The sequence below is a fragment of the Phalacrocorax aristotelis genome, chromosome 12, assembly GCF_949628215.1.
Source record: "Phalacrocorax aristotelis chromosome 12, bGulAri2.1, whole genome shotgun sequence".
In the NCBI taxonomy this organism is placed as follows: domain Eukaryota; kingdom Metazoa; phylum Chordata; class Aves; order Suliformes; family Phalacrocoracidae; genus Phalacrocorax; species Phalacrocorax aristotelis.
The window spans coordinates 19,544,043-19,562,596 of NC_134287.1; the positions used below are offsets into that span (position 1 = coordinate 19,544,043).

Here is an 18,554-nt window from a genome sequence, read left to right on the forward strand (position 1 = left end):
GAGGAAATTGAAGAAAAGTGGTGTATTTTAAGGAAAGGCTATGTTTAAAGTTAAGATTGGAGCCCAGATGTTTCTGGGCTCTAATACGACTTTTCACATAGCTATGTTAGCTTTCAGTCCTTTCCGTTAAGGCCCAGAGCTGTTCTTTGTGCTTGTACCTGGTTATAGCAATAGCACTTTCTGAATACCTTTGAGGTACTCCATGATCAAGAGAACATTTGTCTGTTAACAAAAAGCTATTACAGTACTTCCAACGTTCGGTAGCTGTTTCCTTTGGTACAGTTCCATCTCACCTCTGGTAGCATTTCTGTTAATCGGCAGATCCGTTTGTCTTTTTTATAAAGCAGTAGCATTGTAAAAATTCTATTTGGAACCTCTTTGGTTGAGTGTTACCTCATCTCCTCCTCTTCAAAAAGTCTGGATAGTATTTACCACATAGTCTACAACTATCTGGGGTGCTGGATTCAGTCCTAATCTGTGGGTCACATCTGAGAGGCAGATGGCATGGGTGTATAAAGTGCCTAGGGACTAACGCTTCGTTGCTGTTTGGGGGAGAGAAGGGAAGGAGGGACAACAGAATGATGTCATAACACACAGGAGAAATGTTGCTCTCACCAGAACTGAGGACTTTGCTCAGTATTTTCGAGAGTGACGTGTTAAACCACTGTGCAGCTTTTGACACAGGTAGTAGGCATTAAATAATTAAGGAATAAGTATGTTCAAAAGCTTCTGTACATCAAGAGTGTTGGTGTGTTTCCACTTCCATCACGCTTAGTCAGCTGGACATCTTTTGTAGCTAACAGTTAGCAGTTGATCTCAAGGCAGCATTTCCAAGGACAGTGGTATAAATCACACAATCATACTCAGATATTACCTATACAGTGTAGTTTAGGAACCAGTTTCCACTCAGTCTTAGAGCCCAGTCGTTATCCTCTAGACTGCCTGAAGGGATACTAGATGTTTCTGTTTAACACTCTGATTTTTACCCCCTTATTAAGCTTCACAATTGTGCTGAAGCTGACAAAGTTTAGTTCCTGATCTGCCCAGCAACCCTTTACTACTCTTCCTGTATTGAAATGTAGGCCATGAGCAAATCTTGAAGGTGTAGCAGATGTTTGAGTTTTAGAACATGTTTATTTTACATGATATAGGAGTTACAAGAGTTTTCCCCATTACACAGTTTTCTGGCTGTTGTTGTCGGTTTTTAATAACGGTAGATCCGTTGCAGATTCCATCTGTAAAGAGAATCCAGTCAAACTTGGAACAGTTGTCAGTAGTGCCATTTCCCGTGTCATAGCTCAATAGTTTTCCCAATTCTTGTTTTCTGGCTTGCAAACCGTGGCCTGCAGACCATTGGGGTTTCCTGAACTATTTTGTTGAAGTCTGCATGAAGTGACTGAGAAAGTGGGTGTTCTGTACAAGAAGTCTCTTGGGAAATTGTACCTGTCCATCGGGGGAGACTGGGGAGGGAAACTCATTCAGATGGGTGGAAAACTACTGCTTAGGATTGAAGCTGTCCTAAATAGAATAGGGTTGAATATACTTCCCCCCACTCCCCCAAGTGATTTTCTACTTTACTTTCTCCTTCAGAGACATCCATTCTTACCCTACGTGAGCTGTGACGATCCTTTCTGCATAAAAGGCGTGACAGTCACTCTGAGGTAGAGCACAACGACATAGATATGTATGAAGCCTATGGTCACAAATGAGATCTGAAAATAATAGCAGCTCTTCAGAGGAGACATTAGGGATGATAGGGCAAAAGCTGTTGCGTACGTTCTCCTGAGCATCAGCTGGTAACGTGTCTCTTTTACAGTGACATTAAGAGACTTTTGCATTTGCTTTCTGTTTTTCCAGATATTGAAGACTTACCACCCACAGTCCAAGAAAAGTTATTTGATGAAGTGCTTGATAGAGATGTTCAGAAAGGTAAATGAATCACAGAACGGTTTGGGTTGGAAGGGACCTTTAGAGGTCATCCAGTGCCATCCCTGCCATGGGCAGGGACATCTTCCACCAGATCAGGTTGCTCGGAGCCCCGTCAGCCTGACCTTGAGCGTTTCCAGTGATGGGGCATCTGCCACCTCTCTGGGCAACCTGGGCCAGTGCTTCACCACCCTCATCGTAAAAATTTCTTCCTTGTATCTAGTCTGAATCCTACCCTCTTTTAGTTGCAAACCATCACCCCTTGTCCTGTTGCAACAGGCTCTGCTAAAAAGTCTGCCCCTCGGTCCCCTGAGAGTGGCTAGAATCTCTCCTTGCTTTTCATTAGGGAATATTTCTGTATTTAAAAAAAGTGCATGTGTGTATATATGTGGCTTTGTTGCCTGAATTTGTTTTAAATATAGATTTCATGCTTTCAAGTTAATCATCAGTTTGGAGTTGTTCTACATTTACAATCTATTTATGAGCCAGAGAGAATGGAGACTATAGAAATTATGCTTGTAATATATCTTTGAATTTTAAAGATTTTTAAAGCTTTACGGTTTGAAGTCACAAGCTCTTTAAAGAAAACCGAACAAATCTTTCCGCTTCAGTAACAATTCTCAAACAAATGATGTGATGCTTTGTTTAAGGCTATGGTTTGTTCTGGTTTTTTTCTTCTTTTCTCGGCAGTATTTTGTCCAAGGAATGCCTTTGGCCGTTGTGGTTCACCATTTTCGTAGTATGAAGGAAAACTTAGTTTTATTCATGTAAATGGGTAAACTGTTGAGATTATGCCATTACTGTGCTGTTAAGATTCTCTGAGACTTCAGATGAATATAGGTTTTAAAAGAGGCTATTGTCATGTTGCAGAGCTAGAAGAGGAATCTCCCATTATTAACTGGTCACTGGAACTGGGTACGCGCTTGGACAGCAGATTATATGCACTTTGGAATCGGACTGCAGGGGACTGCCTGCTTGATTCAGTACTACAAGCCACTTGGGGCATTTACGACAAGGACTCAGTGCTGCGGAAAGCTCTTCACGACAGTTTACATGACTGCTCGCATTGGTAAGTGAAGTTTTTACGCCAGCTTTGCAGATAGCTTTCCACGTAACTTAGCAATTAATAGTAGTGTAGATCAGAAAGAAGCACAACCGCCGCTCCCCGATTTACTACATGAATCATGCTGTGACTCAACATCTCCGAGGCACACAATCCACAGTAATCTAGATCTAGCGCATTTTAAATGCAAGCACTGGAAACTTGGATGTCCTGAACTCAGTGACAGTATGTGATACTCAGCAAGTAGCATTGAAAACAGTGAAATATTTTATGCCATCAAGAGTGTGCTAACCATAGTTAGGACTGGAATTGACTTGCAGGGTAAATCATGCAAGTGCCATGCCGTGCTGCTGGTGGTGGAAGCTTTGCAGAAGATTGTTGATAGAAGATAGCCTTTTATTCCTGTATAAACTTTTCTGCATTTTCATTCCATCAGCTTAGTTACAGCTTTATTTGGTACTGCTCTTTTTGTTCCTGTTCTGTCTGCTAAAATAATGGCAGTAAAGCAGAGTGGTGGCATTTAACTAGCGCTGTCATTTGGTCATAGAATTAATTTGTCATTCTGTAAAACAACTTCTGTTGTTTTACATCGGGAACTTTCTTTAGTCCAGTACTGTGGTTGCCTCTGCTGGAGGAAAAATTCTTATGGCTGGACCCTCAGCGGTGACCGCTAGCCCTCAAGTGTGTAATGGGACTAAGGGAAGAGATTGATAAAGACTAATAACATAAGACACAGGCGATTAGATTTCTGATGTTGTTGTAGTCAAGGGGAAGAGAAACACTATCGGCAGCCCTGCTAGAGAAGGAGCCTGACCCCTTGCTCTGTGTGCTGTACAAGAAGTCAATAACAAAGGTTAATTTTAGGCATATGTACAAGCAGCTTTTGTGATTACTGTCCCCAGCTGCCTGAAGTTTGGAGAAAACTCCCCAAATTAGCATCCGGAGCTGGGTTCAATAAAGTGGTGCATCAGCAACAATTCTCTCAAGAACCTGTCTCCGAATGGATCTGTCACTGCTTTAGGGTTGTTTATAATGGAGCATGCATCTCGAGCATGCAGGAATGTCCCTGGCATTGCAAGCAGCTCCCCTGAGGCCAGAATAGAAATTTATGATAGATCAGGTTTTGTTCTTTATGGTAACAAAACCAAGTGTGGTATCCAGAAACGTGCTGCAAACTATTGAGGTTTAAACCATTCTTTCAAAGGGTTAGTGTTAACTGTTGTGTCTAACATAACGCTCAATATTTTGAGTGTATTAAATCTGGTTAAGTTTTTAGTTTGTGTTCTAGACAGAATTTGCATTTTACTCCGAATTTACTTAATCTTTATCCTTATCAGAAGCACAATTTTTTTTAACCGATTCATGTGTTCCTTTACAGCTGCTTGAATATAGTTGCCTGCTTTCAGTCTGGATAATCTTATTTGTTAGTTTGTCATCAGAAAAATTAGTAGATGCCTTTTTAGTGAATTTCTGTTGTAAGTGGATCATCCTTCACATCCTACACTTGCTGTGTAGATTCTGTGCTGTCCAAGATACATTGAATTTTGTGGGATAGGATGTGTAGCAGATAGAAAGTGATACTGTCGTCACTGACTTTAATGATAGTTGCTGAAGCAATAGGCTCTTCAGTGCAATCATAAGTCTCAGCAACAGTATGTTTAAACTTTTATCTAGTGGAATTGTTCTTCAAAGCCTTCACAAAGACACTTAAAAATGGGTATTTTTATAGTCAGACACAGAACACTCATGTAATTCATCTGGCCTCATTTGGTTGTGTTTGTTTAGATGCTGAACAAGTAAGAATCTGTTTACTAGAGACAGCCTAGTGTCTGGTACTCGGAAAAAGCTCAGTAGTGAAGTTCCCAGAGGGTTTGGCCTGTGGAGTCATTTCCACTCACCTTTTAAATGACTATGCTTCCTTAGTCTACTGATCTGTCCCTTTTTGTATTCCCCCATTAGCTTTCCGTGGAGAATGAGGGGCATAAGCCCTAAGCTGGCTTCCAGAGTTGTTTTTTTTTTTTTTTACAGATGCATTCAGTTCTCTTGCATTAAATGGAAAAGTTTGTTTTAAATGAGATCAAAATCTTGAGCCTTGACTTCTGCCTACAAGGCTACCTCCTGTGAACATCTACAGATAACTGTCTGTGGCTGACTAACTCAGAGAAGGAACTTCTTAAAGAAAACACTTCCACAGTAGAGTTTTTGTGGGGTAGTCTTTTTCTTTCAGGTTTTTCCTGTGTGTGTGGTTTTTGTTGGTTTTTTTGAGCAGAATCCGATGAAGCTTCTTTCAGGAGACCTAGCAATTAATTCATTTAGCACGAGGTGTTTGGTTAGACATTTCTGGGGGAAAACGGGCAAAATAGCTCAGTTATGAAGATGGAAGCATTTGATGCATTTGGATAGAAACTGGAGCATAGACAGATCCGGAAGATTCCTTGTAGATATGTTACTGTGAGTAAGCACATAGACCTATGAAAATGTCTTACCAGTAGGTCTTCTAAACCATGCAAACGTTTCACCTCTACTTGGGAAAGCCAGCCTGGCTGGTGTTACAGACACCAAGATTTTGGGATGGTTACATCTTTACTGAAAGCATAGGAAAGGTTTCTTACATACACACATGTTCACTGTCTGTTAATTTTCTCAGATTTTAATTAAATGAGTTCATTTCAATGACTTTATTAATAAGCTGAACTTCAGAATGGTTTCTTTGTATTCACAGTAAAGGCCATTGTTTAAAAGTTGGCTTAGCACTCTTCACTAAACCCGTGTTCCTCATGTGAAGTTGTGGCCATTCTATAGTGCAGTGATTGGACTAAGTTTAAAATTTCAAAAGGGGAGCAACTGCTTCTTAACATGTAGGTAATTATCTTTGTAACGATTAAAAAAGATAAAATATAGGCTAAGTTAGCCTACAAAAATGCCGATTTTAAATAGAAAAATAGAAATCCTGTGACTTTGAAACTTTCAGTGTAAATTGGATTAATCCCACTTTCTATATTTGATTGTTATCCACGCTGCTTTATAACTATTTAATATAATGTGAAATTACCATACTCTTTGCTCCAAAAAGTGATAGAAAACAGATTCTGCCTCTTAACCATGGTCTATTTGAAGTTGATATGCAAGTACTTTGGAGTTAACTGGCTCACGATATGGTCAACAATAGAGAATACCTGTATTGTTTGGGTGAGAAGAATGAGCGGCTCCTCTTGGGTGAAACGCAATGTCTTGTTTTTGTTCCCTGGACATCAACACTTGAATAAGCCTAAACAAGGCTTCAAAAAGCCCCTATTAAAACAAGTATCAAACTAGCCAGCAGCCTGTTAGGAACTTGCATCTATTACAGCATGTTTGCTGTAGGCATTGTGATTCCAAGTGATCTCATAAATGAGATTAGCAAATGGAGTCTCCTGAAGATTAAAAAAAAAATATATAGTTTTATTGTTATATACTCTGTCTTCCCCTTTCTGTACAGAGCTGGGATAAAGAATTAAAAGGGTTGAATATTGCTATCAGGTGTATGGTGGTTGAGTAAATATTTTTGTCTTTACCACTCTTTCTTTCTCTCTGGCATTTTAGGTTCTATACACGCTGGAAAGAGTGGGAATCGTGGTATTCCCAAAGCTTTGGTTTACATTTCTCGTTGCGAGAGGAACAGTGGCAGGAAGATTGGGCATTCATACTCTCTCTTGCAAGCCAGGTAAGAAAGCTTCTGTATAAGATGGCTGTTAGAAAGGATATTTTAATCTTTCTGAAAAGGAGTGTCAAAAACTCAGAGCGTTCTTCAGGAATAACAATTTTCATATATAAAGGAAAACATCATTCTCAAGCCAGCAGTCTTAAAGTATTACTGAGTAGGCTCTTCCTGCCAAGATGGAAAAGTTCATTTAAAATTCTAATTTTGAGCTTACCATTAAGCATTACAGTAAAAAAAAGTCTGTTTCTTTTGGTGTCAGAGTGAAAGCTGTAGAATTAACTAATATGCAATCCTCCATTTCATGTCCTGCCTCCTACCTCCTGCAACACTTAGCTCCTAGAACATACCTACAAATACCTACTAAAACTTCCAGCAAGCTGATACTTTACAGCTCCCCTCCAAAATGAGATTGACATTCCTATAAGCTTCCAAGTATAGGAATATCTTTAACTTCTCTATAAAGTATAAACATGATTTTGGTGCTACTTGCTTGTGATTTATTTTGGATGTGCTCTTTTCCTATCATCAAAAGATATTTACCTTAACCTTTCCTCAGATGAGTGAATTATTTTTAGAGTAAACATTGTGTAGAGTTTCACTTCTAACTGGGCAATGAAATATATTAGATTGCATCTGGACAATAGGACAAAGAACTATTACTGACAGATGAAGTTCTTGTGCAAGCTGAAATGGTTTTGCTTATTTTCAACCGATATGTAATAGTCTTCCAGTCTTCCATTTTTTCCTGTCAAAGCGAGATCACTCTTAAAAGGATTTTCTGTCTCAATTTGGAGACCGTATTTCAAATTTCAAAGTAGAGAATGATAAGTTCTGTTTCAAGTGTTGTCTGTCTTTCTGTGTTTGGTTCAGCCTGGAGCGAGTTTGGAGCAGACACACATTTTTGTACTTGCACATATTCTTAGAAGACCAATTATAGTTTATGGAGTAAAATATTACAAGAGTTTCCGAGGAGAAACATTAGGATATACCCGCTTTCAAGGTAAGCCTTTAGTTTTTCAAATTTGGTTTTAAAAAAGGTTCAGTTATAAGTCATAAATGTAAAGGAGGTTGAAAGGAGAGTGATGTTAAGTTCCTACCTGGAAGAGGATGGAATTATGTTGTAGGTAAGTTTTTGTTAGCTATTAGAACAAAAGAATCCCCTCAAGACTCGCAGTTTTTCATTGTATAGTGGGCAGTCTGCCCGTAGCCACAGTAAAAATGTGTTTTGACCTCCACTCAACATGCCTTTAGCCTATAACTTACATAAAATACTCTGATTGTGAAAACTTACCAAAACTTGTGTGGTTTGTACTGCTGTAAGACACAAGAGGGTTAATAAATGGAATTTGGAATTCCATTTGCTTGTACTAATGGCTGTAAATGTCCATTTTTTTCTAGTAAGCTGTATTCAGGATTTCCTGAAGGAGGCTCATAAAGCTTGTAGCAAGGCAGGCGGACGGTGTTTACGCTGGCGTCGTTTCTCACCCAAGTGACAGCAGTATCTGCTGGGTGCTCTTCCAGCACGGAGGGGCATGCCTTGTCGCTCGCAGGAGGCCATTTGTGGAGCAGCCCTTCAGAGCAGTGAAAAGGAGTCACGATTACAGCAAGGGTGTACAAAGAAGGGTAGAGAAATTTAAGTAGGGTGAAGAATGATAAAGTTGAGCTTTTGTTTTTTTTGGTAGTTGATTAAAGTAAAAGAGGCAGCAACTTGAATGTATGCCATAGAGGCTGAAAAGGAAGGAATTCTGTTCGTAAATGCTCTACCAGCAGTTACAATGTGAGGTGTAAGATTGGGTAACTTAATTACAATTACGAAATACTGGTAGACAGATAATGTAAATCTCACTTTCTGTAAAAGTGAATTCCATGCTCTAGTTAAAAGGAAGTTTTAAACTTCTGTTTCAGTAATTCACACTTTACAGCAAGTGTGATGTAAATACTGACCTATTTCTCAGGTAGTTCTATAATTTTGCATCGCTTGATCAGGTTCTTTCTGACTTTCTCTTCCTAGTCTTCTGGGCAAACAACCTCGCTATCCTTAAGATGTGTGTTCTGTTTTTCAGGCCAAATACATGTTTGGGACACTTTCCTCCCTCTTAGATGCCAACACTTCAGTATTTTAAAAACACAGGAGGGGATTGGGAACATCTGTACATGTAAACAGTAAACAAAAGTGATGTGGAAGGAACTGACCCAGCACTGGGGCTGTGTAGCAGGGTGTTAGGGCATTTCTTTTGCCTGTGGTTCAGCTTCCCAGGCTCAAGTATATCTGCTTGAGTACTGCCCTAGGGTTGTATTCACCCGTACATCCCTATTTATGTATGGCTTAGTAGAGGACTTCCTGAAATATCTCTTAATGTGATTTTTTTTTTCTTAAACAGTACACTAACTTTGGAAGGTGGCAAACCTTATATAGAAGAACTCTAGGTTATGGGGTTAATGTCACATTATTATAACTAACCTATATAACTGTTTTAACCTACTATAACTATTTAGAGTCTTCAGAAAATCTGAGAAGCTGTTTGGCTTGTAAGTTTGGGGCAGTGACAGAACTTCTTTCTGAAAGGAAATACTTTTTTGAAGAGTAGAAAAATTTGGTACTCCTTATTAGTTACATGTTATCTTTTATTTGAGATGAGGAAAGGATAGACTGGGAAAGAACAGTTATTCATGTGATATAGATCAGACGCTTCGGGTTTGTGTTGCTTTTAACGGAAAGGCTGAGTAGTTTGCAAAATGTTTTTATTTTAGAGACTGGGCATTGAGTCAGGCAAGTGTTACATGGCCTACATATGCTGAAATTGTTCTCTTGCCCCGTGAACCAGAAGGTGACAGGGTGTCTGGGACAACCTTTTGCTAGACACGCGTTTCCAGGAATTTAGTCAGACAAATATTTTTGACGTGTGATTTGCTTGCCACAGGCCTGAGCCATCCATACATAGAAACACACGACATTGTGAACAGGTGAACTTAGGAGTCCTGTGTCAAATTACCTGGAGTTACTTCTATCCTTGTCCAACCACATTTTTGCGGTTAATGTGTGCTAATTAAATGCTAGCAGCACAGCTGAAACCAAACAGCCGTGGGATGCAGAGTATCCCAGCATGGGCTGCCAAGACAAGTCTCGTGTAAATGGCGCAAGAGTTGCTGTTCTGGGCTTGCACGTGCTCCTTCGGTGAAGCTTTGAGGAGTGCTTGGGCTTCTCTGACTTGCTGTATAGCACCCTGCCTGTGTTCTAGATCACGGTCACCAAAAAAGAAAGAGGAAAGAAAGGTGGTGGGTTATAATAGAAAGGGGGAAATTATTTTTTTTTAAAACACTTAATTAACGTCACAGTTCAGTTTGTAGCACCATGGAAGGCACTGTAAACCCTGCATCCACCCCTAAAATCTTCTCCCTGATTAGAATATTTTTGTCCAGGGATTCCTTGTTCCAATTTGGCATCCTTGCTGTAACTGCTGTGAATCCTATAACTGGCAGCCTCCCTGTTTCCTAGATTGCAGTTGATTGTTAATGCTTCTTAAATATTAAGGCTTTGACAGTGAAAGATGCATTTACTCAGCCTTAAGCATGCTCCTGGTCTAGCCGCATGTATTTAGTGGTATGAATAGACAGCTCTTAAAATTGAACGGGGAAAAAAGGCGACTGACTGAAATTATCATCAAATCGGGTTGGAGAAGCTACCTCCGATGTGGATGGCTTCCAGGATAGGTGTTAGCGCATGCTCGTTACTTTCTGTGGCTTGTGTGCACACCATCGATATCGTCACACTACCTTCTCAGCCTGTGTAAGACTGACTTCTGCAAATCTTCAGAGCACTAGATACTCTCCATGGTAATGCCTGAAACTCCCTTCTTGTGCAGCTCATCGCATACCGCTGAGGAAGAATGAAAGGTGTAATACAGCCTTCTGACTTGGGGAAATTATTAGTGTGGTATTTTTACTAAGATAAAACCACAGTGTAAAAACTGTCCAAAAAGTTGCTGAATTTCAATGTAGAGATTACACCAAGGTACACAGATCAGTTCCACTCCTGAAGAGGTCATGTAGCTATGGCTGACCCAGAAGTTCTGTGTTGTTAGATGAGATGTGGGATGTTCATAGAGATGAGACCCTTTGCTTGTCTGGGCTACAGAAATCACTGATAACATTGAGTAGTGCTTGGGACCAAAATCTCCCAGTTTGGGGCAGCAGGGAATTAATTGTCTGTATTGATTGGCAATAAATCAAATTAATCTTCCCCAAACCCAGTCTGGTTTGCCTGTGATGGTAGCGGGTGAGAGATTTCCCTGTCCTTATCTCGACCCACAAGCTTTTCATTGCATTTTCTCCGCCGTCTTGCTGAGGAGGGGAGTGAGCGAGCAGCTGGGTGGGTAGCCAGCAGCTAGCCGCGGTGAGCCCACCACGCTGCTGTAAGTATCCCGAGCACCTGACACGGTCTGTGAGTGGAAGGAGGGCACCTTTTGGTATACCTCCATGATCATAACTTGTGGAAGAAAAGGGGTAAGCGGTCATCCTGAGCGTGCTAATGCTTTCAGTTCTGAAAGGCCTCGGTGACCTAACCAACGTGTGTATAGATAGCACATACGTAAATGAAGCACGCCATATTAATAAAGTAGTTTCCAGCCCTCAATGCTTGATTGTTTTGCTGATGCTTCAAACTAAAGCTTGGGAAAAAATTCATGAAGTTACTTATTTTCTCTGCATATGCATGAAGAATGAATTTCCAGGAATTGAGGGACTGTCTTCGTTACGTTTGACTGTTAGTATGTTCTTTTCCATGTAACTTTGAATTTTGAGTAAATGTAATGGCTTGAAATTTTTTGGCGAACACTTAACCCTTGTTCTGCATTTTTTGTGTTTAGCACTGAATTACAGTGAGACTTCATTGTAGTGGGGAGGGGAGGAAGGGAGCAGTAGGAAGGTGTTAATGGATTTACCCTTAGATCTAGATGTGTAAAAACTTGCGTGAATCTTCATCTGAAAGAAATGGAAAGACTTAGGTATTTCTTGATTGCTAATTCAAGAACGGGGGAGAAAAAAGGGACAAATATTTACCGGTAGCCCCCACTAATTTTTGTTGCAGTGAAGAAAGATGAGTTCTAATCTTAAGTAAAACCTCCAAAACCCCCCAGATTTCTGTTTTAGCATTGCCCTTCCATCTCCATGGATGTTGGAGGAGAAGTGAAGTGCCTTGTTTTGCTGCAGCGTCTATTCCGAACTTGCTGGCAGCAGCTGTACTATGAAAGGTTGCTATGCTACATGTGCACTTAAGTTTATGCTTGGTTATTTTTAAACTGTCACAAGGTAAGGCATGCTTTTGCTTAAGTTGTCTTGCAGCAGTACATACCAAGAATTATTTATGTTCCTCGAAGAAAAGAGTTCTAGTTTTATTTTGAGACTTCATGCACCTTAAGCGAATTACTGTCTTTATTGCTAAAAATGGTGGGGAGAAAAGCTGTGGGTTCTTTCAGAATCTCTGACATCAGTAATTTGTTTTATCTGAGCAAAACAGTATCAGCTTTTGGGTGTTTTTTTTGAGACTGGATCTGTATAATTGATGTGGGTTAATTTAGTCTATTAATAAAATGTTAATGAGAAGTCCCATTGTCCCTGGGATAGGCTACATACTTAGGTACTAAAGAAAATTTAGTGCAATAAGTTCTTTTAATAACAAGTTTCATAAGCAGATGGTGGAATTTTTGTCCTGGTAAAAACAGACATCTGACTGTAGCTTTTATTTGTGTGATGCAGAATCTGATTTTTTTTTTTTTTTTTCTTAAGAAGAGTTACCAAACATAAAGGACTGCTTTTCTAACCTTTTTTTGTTCATCACTCTACTATAGAGAATAGATTTTTTAGGGGAATGCTAATGTGATATTGGTTGTAATTATAATGGCTTTTATGTCTAAACTCGTACAGTTGCAGAGATACTTGACTAATCTCCTGTTAACCTAATAATAATTAGCTGAACTGAAAAGCGTGACCTATATTAGTGTAGACCAAATTACGTTTTAAATGCTTCTAACGTGCTGCTGTTCCTGTGTTCAGCCAAAAGCGAAAGGTTTGTATCAAAATTCTTTGTTGTCGGACGCTGCAGTTCTGAGCGTCACCCTTTGTTTTGTCGTAGGTGTGTATTTGCCTTTGTTATGGGAACAGAGTTTTTGTTGGAAAAGTCCGATCGCTCTGGGCTACACGAGGGGCCACTTCTCTGCTCTGGTTGCCATGGAGAACGATGGTTATGGCAATCGAGGTGCTGGTGCTAACTTGAACACTGATGATGATGTTACTGTTACTTTTCTACCGTTGGTGGACAGCGAGAGGAAATTATTGCACATTCACTTCCTTTCTGCTCAAGAGGTAAGAAGCGGTGGTGTAGCTGGTAGCCTTTGTCCCGGCTGCTTCTGAGCTGTGCCCGCAGCAGCCTCTGTAGCCCCGGATGTTTCTGCAGTTCAGAGAATTATAGGTGGCATGCGGTTCTGTTTAATTAATACTACTGCTTTCCCCATCATTTGAGGCGATTCTGAAAGATGTTTTCCCACAAATCCGATGCTTATTTATAGCTCTGTAAATTAAATGTGACTTCACTGTGCACATGAGTGCAATTTTAATTGAAAATGACCCAGAAATAAGGATTCTGGCAGTCTTACGAGACTGAAATAAGCTTTTTTTTGTTGTTTTGCTTTGTTTTGGGTGTTTATTTTTGTTAAGGGATGCAACATAAATATTGGCCGGTAGTTTACAGCATGCTCTACCTCTTTTTCTAATGAAACTCAACTCATTTCTTCTTCAGTAACTATGATAAAGACGGGGAGCCGCTTCAGTAAAGCGTGTACATGGAGGAAGGGAGGGTCAGACAACCTGAAGTAATTTCAAAAAGTAGATATCCTGTAGATAAAAAGTACGGGCTTTAAGTCTAGAGAAGGTTATTTTTTCAGCAAGCCGTTTGTAAAGACGTTTGTAAAGGCTTACAGGAGGAGATGTTTCAAGAACTGCTAGAGTCCCCAAAACTGCTTTGTAAAGCCAAAAGGCTCTTTTAGGAGTTACCCTCTGTATAGAATGTGCCTACCATAATTAGCTGCTCACAAATAATTGAGATATAGGAAGGCTATATGGGAAACACATTTGAAAAATTTAGGAGGGAGGAATAGCTGAGAGAAGGGAAATGAATAAAGAAAGGACCTGGGAAATCAGAATATTTCCAGAGCCTTCAAATTTTGGTTGAAAACACAGTGTGCATCAGTTTGGCTTTTGGAGACTCCCAGCTGCAGTGAAGCAGTGTGCAAACTCCGTGCTCCCCTAGCCTGGGTGTTTCAGAATATGCTTAAAGTTGCTGGTGATGTTTCAAGCCTCAGTCTCAATCTGTTTTCTCTCCCCAAAGATAGGTAATGAGGAGCAGCAAGAAAAGCTGCTTCGGGAGTGGCTGGACTGCTGTGTGACAGAAGGAGGGGTTCTCGTTGCGATGCAGAAAAGCTCTCGTAGGCGCAATCATCCGCTGGTCACCCAGATGGTGGAGAAGTGGCTCGACCGCTACCGCCAGATCCGCCCTTGCACGTCCCTTTCCGATGGTGAGGAAGACGAGGATGATGATGACGAATGACGATGAAGAAATTGAAAAGAAAATAAACAGCGCAGAGCGTCCGACCTGGAGTTAGCGTTGTGCTCTAGCAGCTCGTTGTGGAATGACCCAATTCTAGGGGAAACATGCTGTTAAAGGATTTTTCTAACCGGCATGGAGAGAGTCTGGAAGCTCATCTGCTGCGTGCAGAGAGCGGAACGGGCTGGACTACAGTTTGTATAAAAACAAAGAAAAAGAAACAAAAAACAGCTAATTTTATTATCAAGACAGAAAAAACCCATTTTTTCTTTCTGATTGTAAATCTGTCTATAAATGTACCGCATGTGGTTGTGTAAGAGGTTGTGTAATAGGAAAAGTATACCAGCATCTTAATTATTGCAAAGAAGTTTTTCAAATAAGGGCACTTACGAAAGCACATGTTGGATGGAATCTCTTCCCTCCGAGGTTCTCTTACAGTAGAACTTGGTAGCCTGCATCACCTTTTAGATACTCTGACACATTTCCGTGAAAGGCCCTTTTATGTGAAATCTCACTAGCGCCCAGGTCAGGTTGGGAGGTTTTTTTTTGTTTGCACAAAGTATCCACAGCAAGTCACAAGCAAAAATCCATTCATTATTTTACTAATATCTTAGTTACTGCTGTGCCCAGATAATAAAATCTAAACTCTACGGAACAAACTGGAAGAGAAGCTAAATTTTTCATTGAGTGAAATTATTTGTTTCCTGAAAAAGGTGGGTTTTTTTCCCTTTTTGGTTTTTTTTCCCTTTAGTTAATAGATTCCTTTCAGTATATGTAAGAATATTTATTCAGAGAAGTGACCTAAAATATAGGGATTTTATTCCAATGAGCATATACTAAACAAAGTTTTGTATGAAATTTGAGAGCTCGGACATGACTGAGAATTTCATATTGTTGGAACTCCGCCTTGCTGTGGCACAAACTCTGTATCATTTTATCATTTATTCTTTTGTCAGCATAAACATTGCTGCAAATGAAAAAACACCTTTTTAAAGGGTTACTCCTCAGTCATTAAACCTAGTGAGAATACACTTGGCAGTTCTAATTAAAAAGAAGAATCTATGCTAAAGTTGTTTCTTAAAAGCACTGTTATATATTTCTCAGTATGTAAACCTGGGAATTTCTTGCATGTTGATTGATGTGGCCATACTTAAACTTATGTAAGTTCCTAAGATTGTAAGTTCAGAGTATATTCTCCAGTAGAAATTCTATTATATTTGATAACTTTAGCCATGTAACCTGTAATGGATAAAGTTTATCTAAAAATCTCACTTAAACACTAAAGGTTAATGCCAGTTTTTACATATACAGTGCAATTCAGGTTGTCTTGAAAAGCACTTTTGATGGTGTGGTGGTTGAACAAGGAATTTTGCAGTAGATGAAATTGTTTTGATTAGAATTTGGAAAGAAGCCCCATAGCACATATTTTTATGTAGGTCAGAGCTATGGAAACCCTGAGGAACTTGCTGCTTTTTATTCCAAATGCTGCTTAGATGGTGTTGAAATGTGCACAACTCCTACATAAACTTGGTGACGACACCAAAAGTATAGAAATAATGAAGTACTGTATTACCTTAGCGATCTTTCCCATCACAGGTTCCAGTGAGGTTTATTATGAAATGTCTTCACCTTTTTTTGGCCGTTAGATCTCCTCTGATCGGTGCATGCGCAAATGTTCAGGTAAAAGAATGCATGCTTATCTGCGATGTACGTATGATTTACCTGAACTAAATAGGCAAACCGCAGATACTAAAGAGGTTGTCACAAGCATATGGTCCTGTTTAGAGTTTGCGTTCCAAATTGGGTTTGGGGGTTTGTTTTTTTTTTTTGGTCCTTTTTATTACCTTGCAGTGAAATCCTTTTCTACCTTGTCTAGCTGAGGACATAAAGCTTTTCTGTCAGGTGGAGAGAACGTGGAGTAAGCTGGGGTGAGAATTTCCATGATCTGTCATGGCGTAACACTGCTGGAGGTCCTTCTTGTTCAGGACTAAGTAGGCCAGCTTTAGAAGGTCTTGTTCAGCAACAGATCGCTGTAAATTCAGCTCCTAGCTTACCCAGGACTAGCTTCCCTGCGCAGGCCACCGTTTGAGTGGACAAAAGGATAAGCTCCTACCTTCAGTAGGTTACTTCGAGGGGCGTGCAAAACGCTGTGCAGAGTTTTAACGTGTCCCCCTCCTTTGCTTTCTGCAGTACTGTTCCGTTTAAGGAAGTAAAGCTTCCTTGTAACATGGGGAGAATAACCAATGTGAAAGTCTACCTTGAGCCAAATTGGAGGAGCGCACCTTCCTTCCCCCATCCCCCGCTGCTGTACGTGGGCACCTGCGCTGTGGCCTGACGTCCCCAGCCAGCGCTCCACCATAGCGAGCGGCAGTTCACCACGCAGCCAGTTCAGCTGCTTTTCAGAAGCATGCACCGCGCTCTCCGGTTATTTACCTAGTTCTGGTGTGAGAGGACAGTCCTGGTACTTCAGAGCTCTTGGCTTTCTTGATCATTATTGTTTTGTTCTGATGTGCTGTAAAATGGTATGTTCAGGTTAACATGCTTCACGGGTCATTTCAGAACTGGTGAAGTATCTTTTTTTCAAAATTGAAGTAATCCAAACCTCATGTACCTGTAGATTAAAGAGATGCAAACCCCTGCTTTGTGCTAGCACAGTAGTCAGTGTATGTTAATGGATACTCTCCTCAAATTACACACTTGAAAGTCTACAAATACTGAGATTAATTTGCAAATGCTACCTTGCAGCTTGTCGGCAAGTTCTGCTCTTTTAGCCAAGTATATCTCTCTCTATAAAATCGGGTTTCTCGGTGTTACTTTCCTCCTATTGCTCGCGGTATCACATGCGTTCCCAGCACAGAACTTGGCTTTTCATTGCTACCTCCTTTACATCTGGTCATTTTTTTTCTGGTTTTATTTATGAACTCCTCAGTGAAAAATCCATGTATTTCTCTTGTTTTTAATATATTAAAATTTAGTAATTCCGATTCTGCTGCATGGCTTATGGCAACTATCACTGGGCTGTTTACTCCACTAACAAAGTTGGTTTGTGTGTGTTCAGAGACCTTTATTCAATTGCCGCTTTTCCTGTTTTCCCTTTTGGTTCAGTAACTTCCCTTAACCCCTTTTTAGGTTCTCCTTAGTGTCTGTCACCTTCAAGCTGCTTTTTTCTTTAAGCTATTTTGACACCTGTCATCCCAGGAGAGCCTGCCAGCCTGTCTCGAGTGTGACGACAGCGGTACGGCTCCGGCAGCAACGTAACGGCACAACCCCTCAGCAGCAGCCGTTTATTGCCCGTGTCTTTCCCCAATAACGTTCCACTGGGGAGCTGCAGCGTGCCGCTTCCCGGCGCTTCGGCATATCTCGGTTCCGATGAGCCTCTTCCCTTTCCGCTTCCACAGATCTCCTTTTCGTGTGTTTGGCTGGTGTTTGCGCTGCAGGTGCTCGGAACCCAACAGCAGAGGGGAACTCCGCAAACTGTTGTTACTACAACACGGCCTTTAGTTTGTAACCCTCCGTTACAAACTCTCCGTTTCTGCTCTTGTTGAGCTCGCGGCACTTCGGTCACAGCTCCCTGCCTGCGTTTGCATCCATCTGTGGTTTCGGTTGAGAGGGAGGTGGGCTGAAAAACACAGCCTGTGCCGTTCCCTGGGGCCCAGCTAGGCCGCTTGCTGTCCTGGCGCGGGGTCTGCTGCCGGCAGCGGGTGCGCGAGGAGCCACGGGCGCACGAGCCCCTGCGACGCAGGGCAGCACTTGCACCTGTCTGGGATGCAGCTGCTTTATTTAAAAACAAAAAAGCACCAGAGCTACTTTATTTTTAAAACAACTCCAAACCTTAAGGTCAATTAACTGTTTTCCTCCTGGTTTTTAACCGTTATTTCAGTGTTTCCCAAACACCTGCTCTGGAACTGGCCTGTTTTACCCTCATGGTGTCCGTGGGTAACCACTGGTGTGCTGTTGATCACTGGCAGTGTGCTCACTCATCTATGAACGGTGATTTCTGGTTTTTTTTCTTTAATGTGTTTGAAGCTGGTAACTAGTTCTCAGTTTAATTGAAAGCCAACAAAATACAGTTTGATAACACAGACACTTTTTGGTGTCAGCTGTTTTTTTTAAGTCCGGTTCCAGACCGAGCTCTTTGCCCGCTCTAAGGCCACGTGCTGGTGCTCTGCTGCACTGTGAACGATGGGGCGGAAAGCAAAGAACGGGCCTTTTGTCTGGCGAGGCTTGATGCTGCCACCACCTCTCGAGCCCGGTTTCAGCCTTGTTCC

General features: G+C 40.9%; 1 protein-coding gene across 3 annotated transcripts in view; it reads left to right on the top strand.

Annotated features, from left to right (window-relative positions):
- ZRANB1 (zinc finger RANBP2-type containing 1) overlaps window positions 1–16,935 on the top strand; it is a 45,468-nt gene extending 28,533 nt beyond the window's left edge. For all 3 annotated transcript variants that reach the window (XM_075107626.1, XM_075107627.1, XM_075107628.1), the window contains exons 6-11: window positions 1,858–1,929; window positions 2,797–2,995; window positions 6,572–6,692; window positions 7,560–7,689; window positions 12,820–13,049; window positions 14,071–16,935. In XM_075107626.1, coding sequence (XP_074963727.1) covers window positions 1,858–1,929; window positions 2,797–2,995; window positions 6,572–6,692; window positions 7,560–7,689; window positions 12,820–13,049; window positions 14,071–14,289 — 971 coding nt within the window. In that variant the 3' untranslated portion in view covers window positions 14,290–16,935. The remainder of the gene's footprint in view (window positions 1–1,857; window positions 1,930–2,796; window positions 2,996–6,571; window positions 6,693–7,559; window positions 7,690–12,819; window positions 13,050–14,070) is intronic.
- Window positions 16,936–18,554: the final 1,619 nt, after the last annotated feature.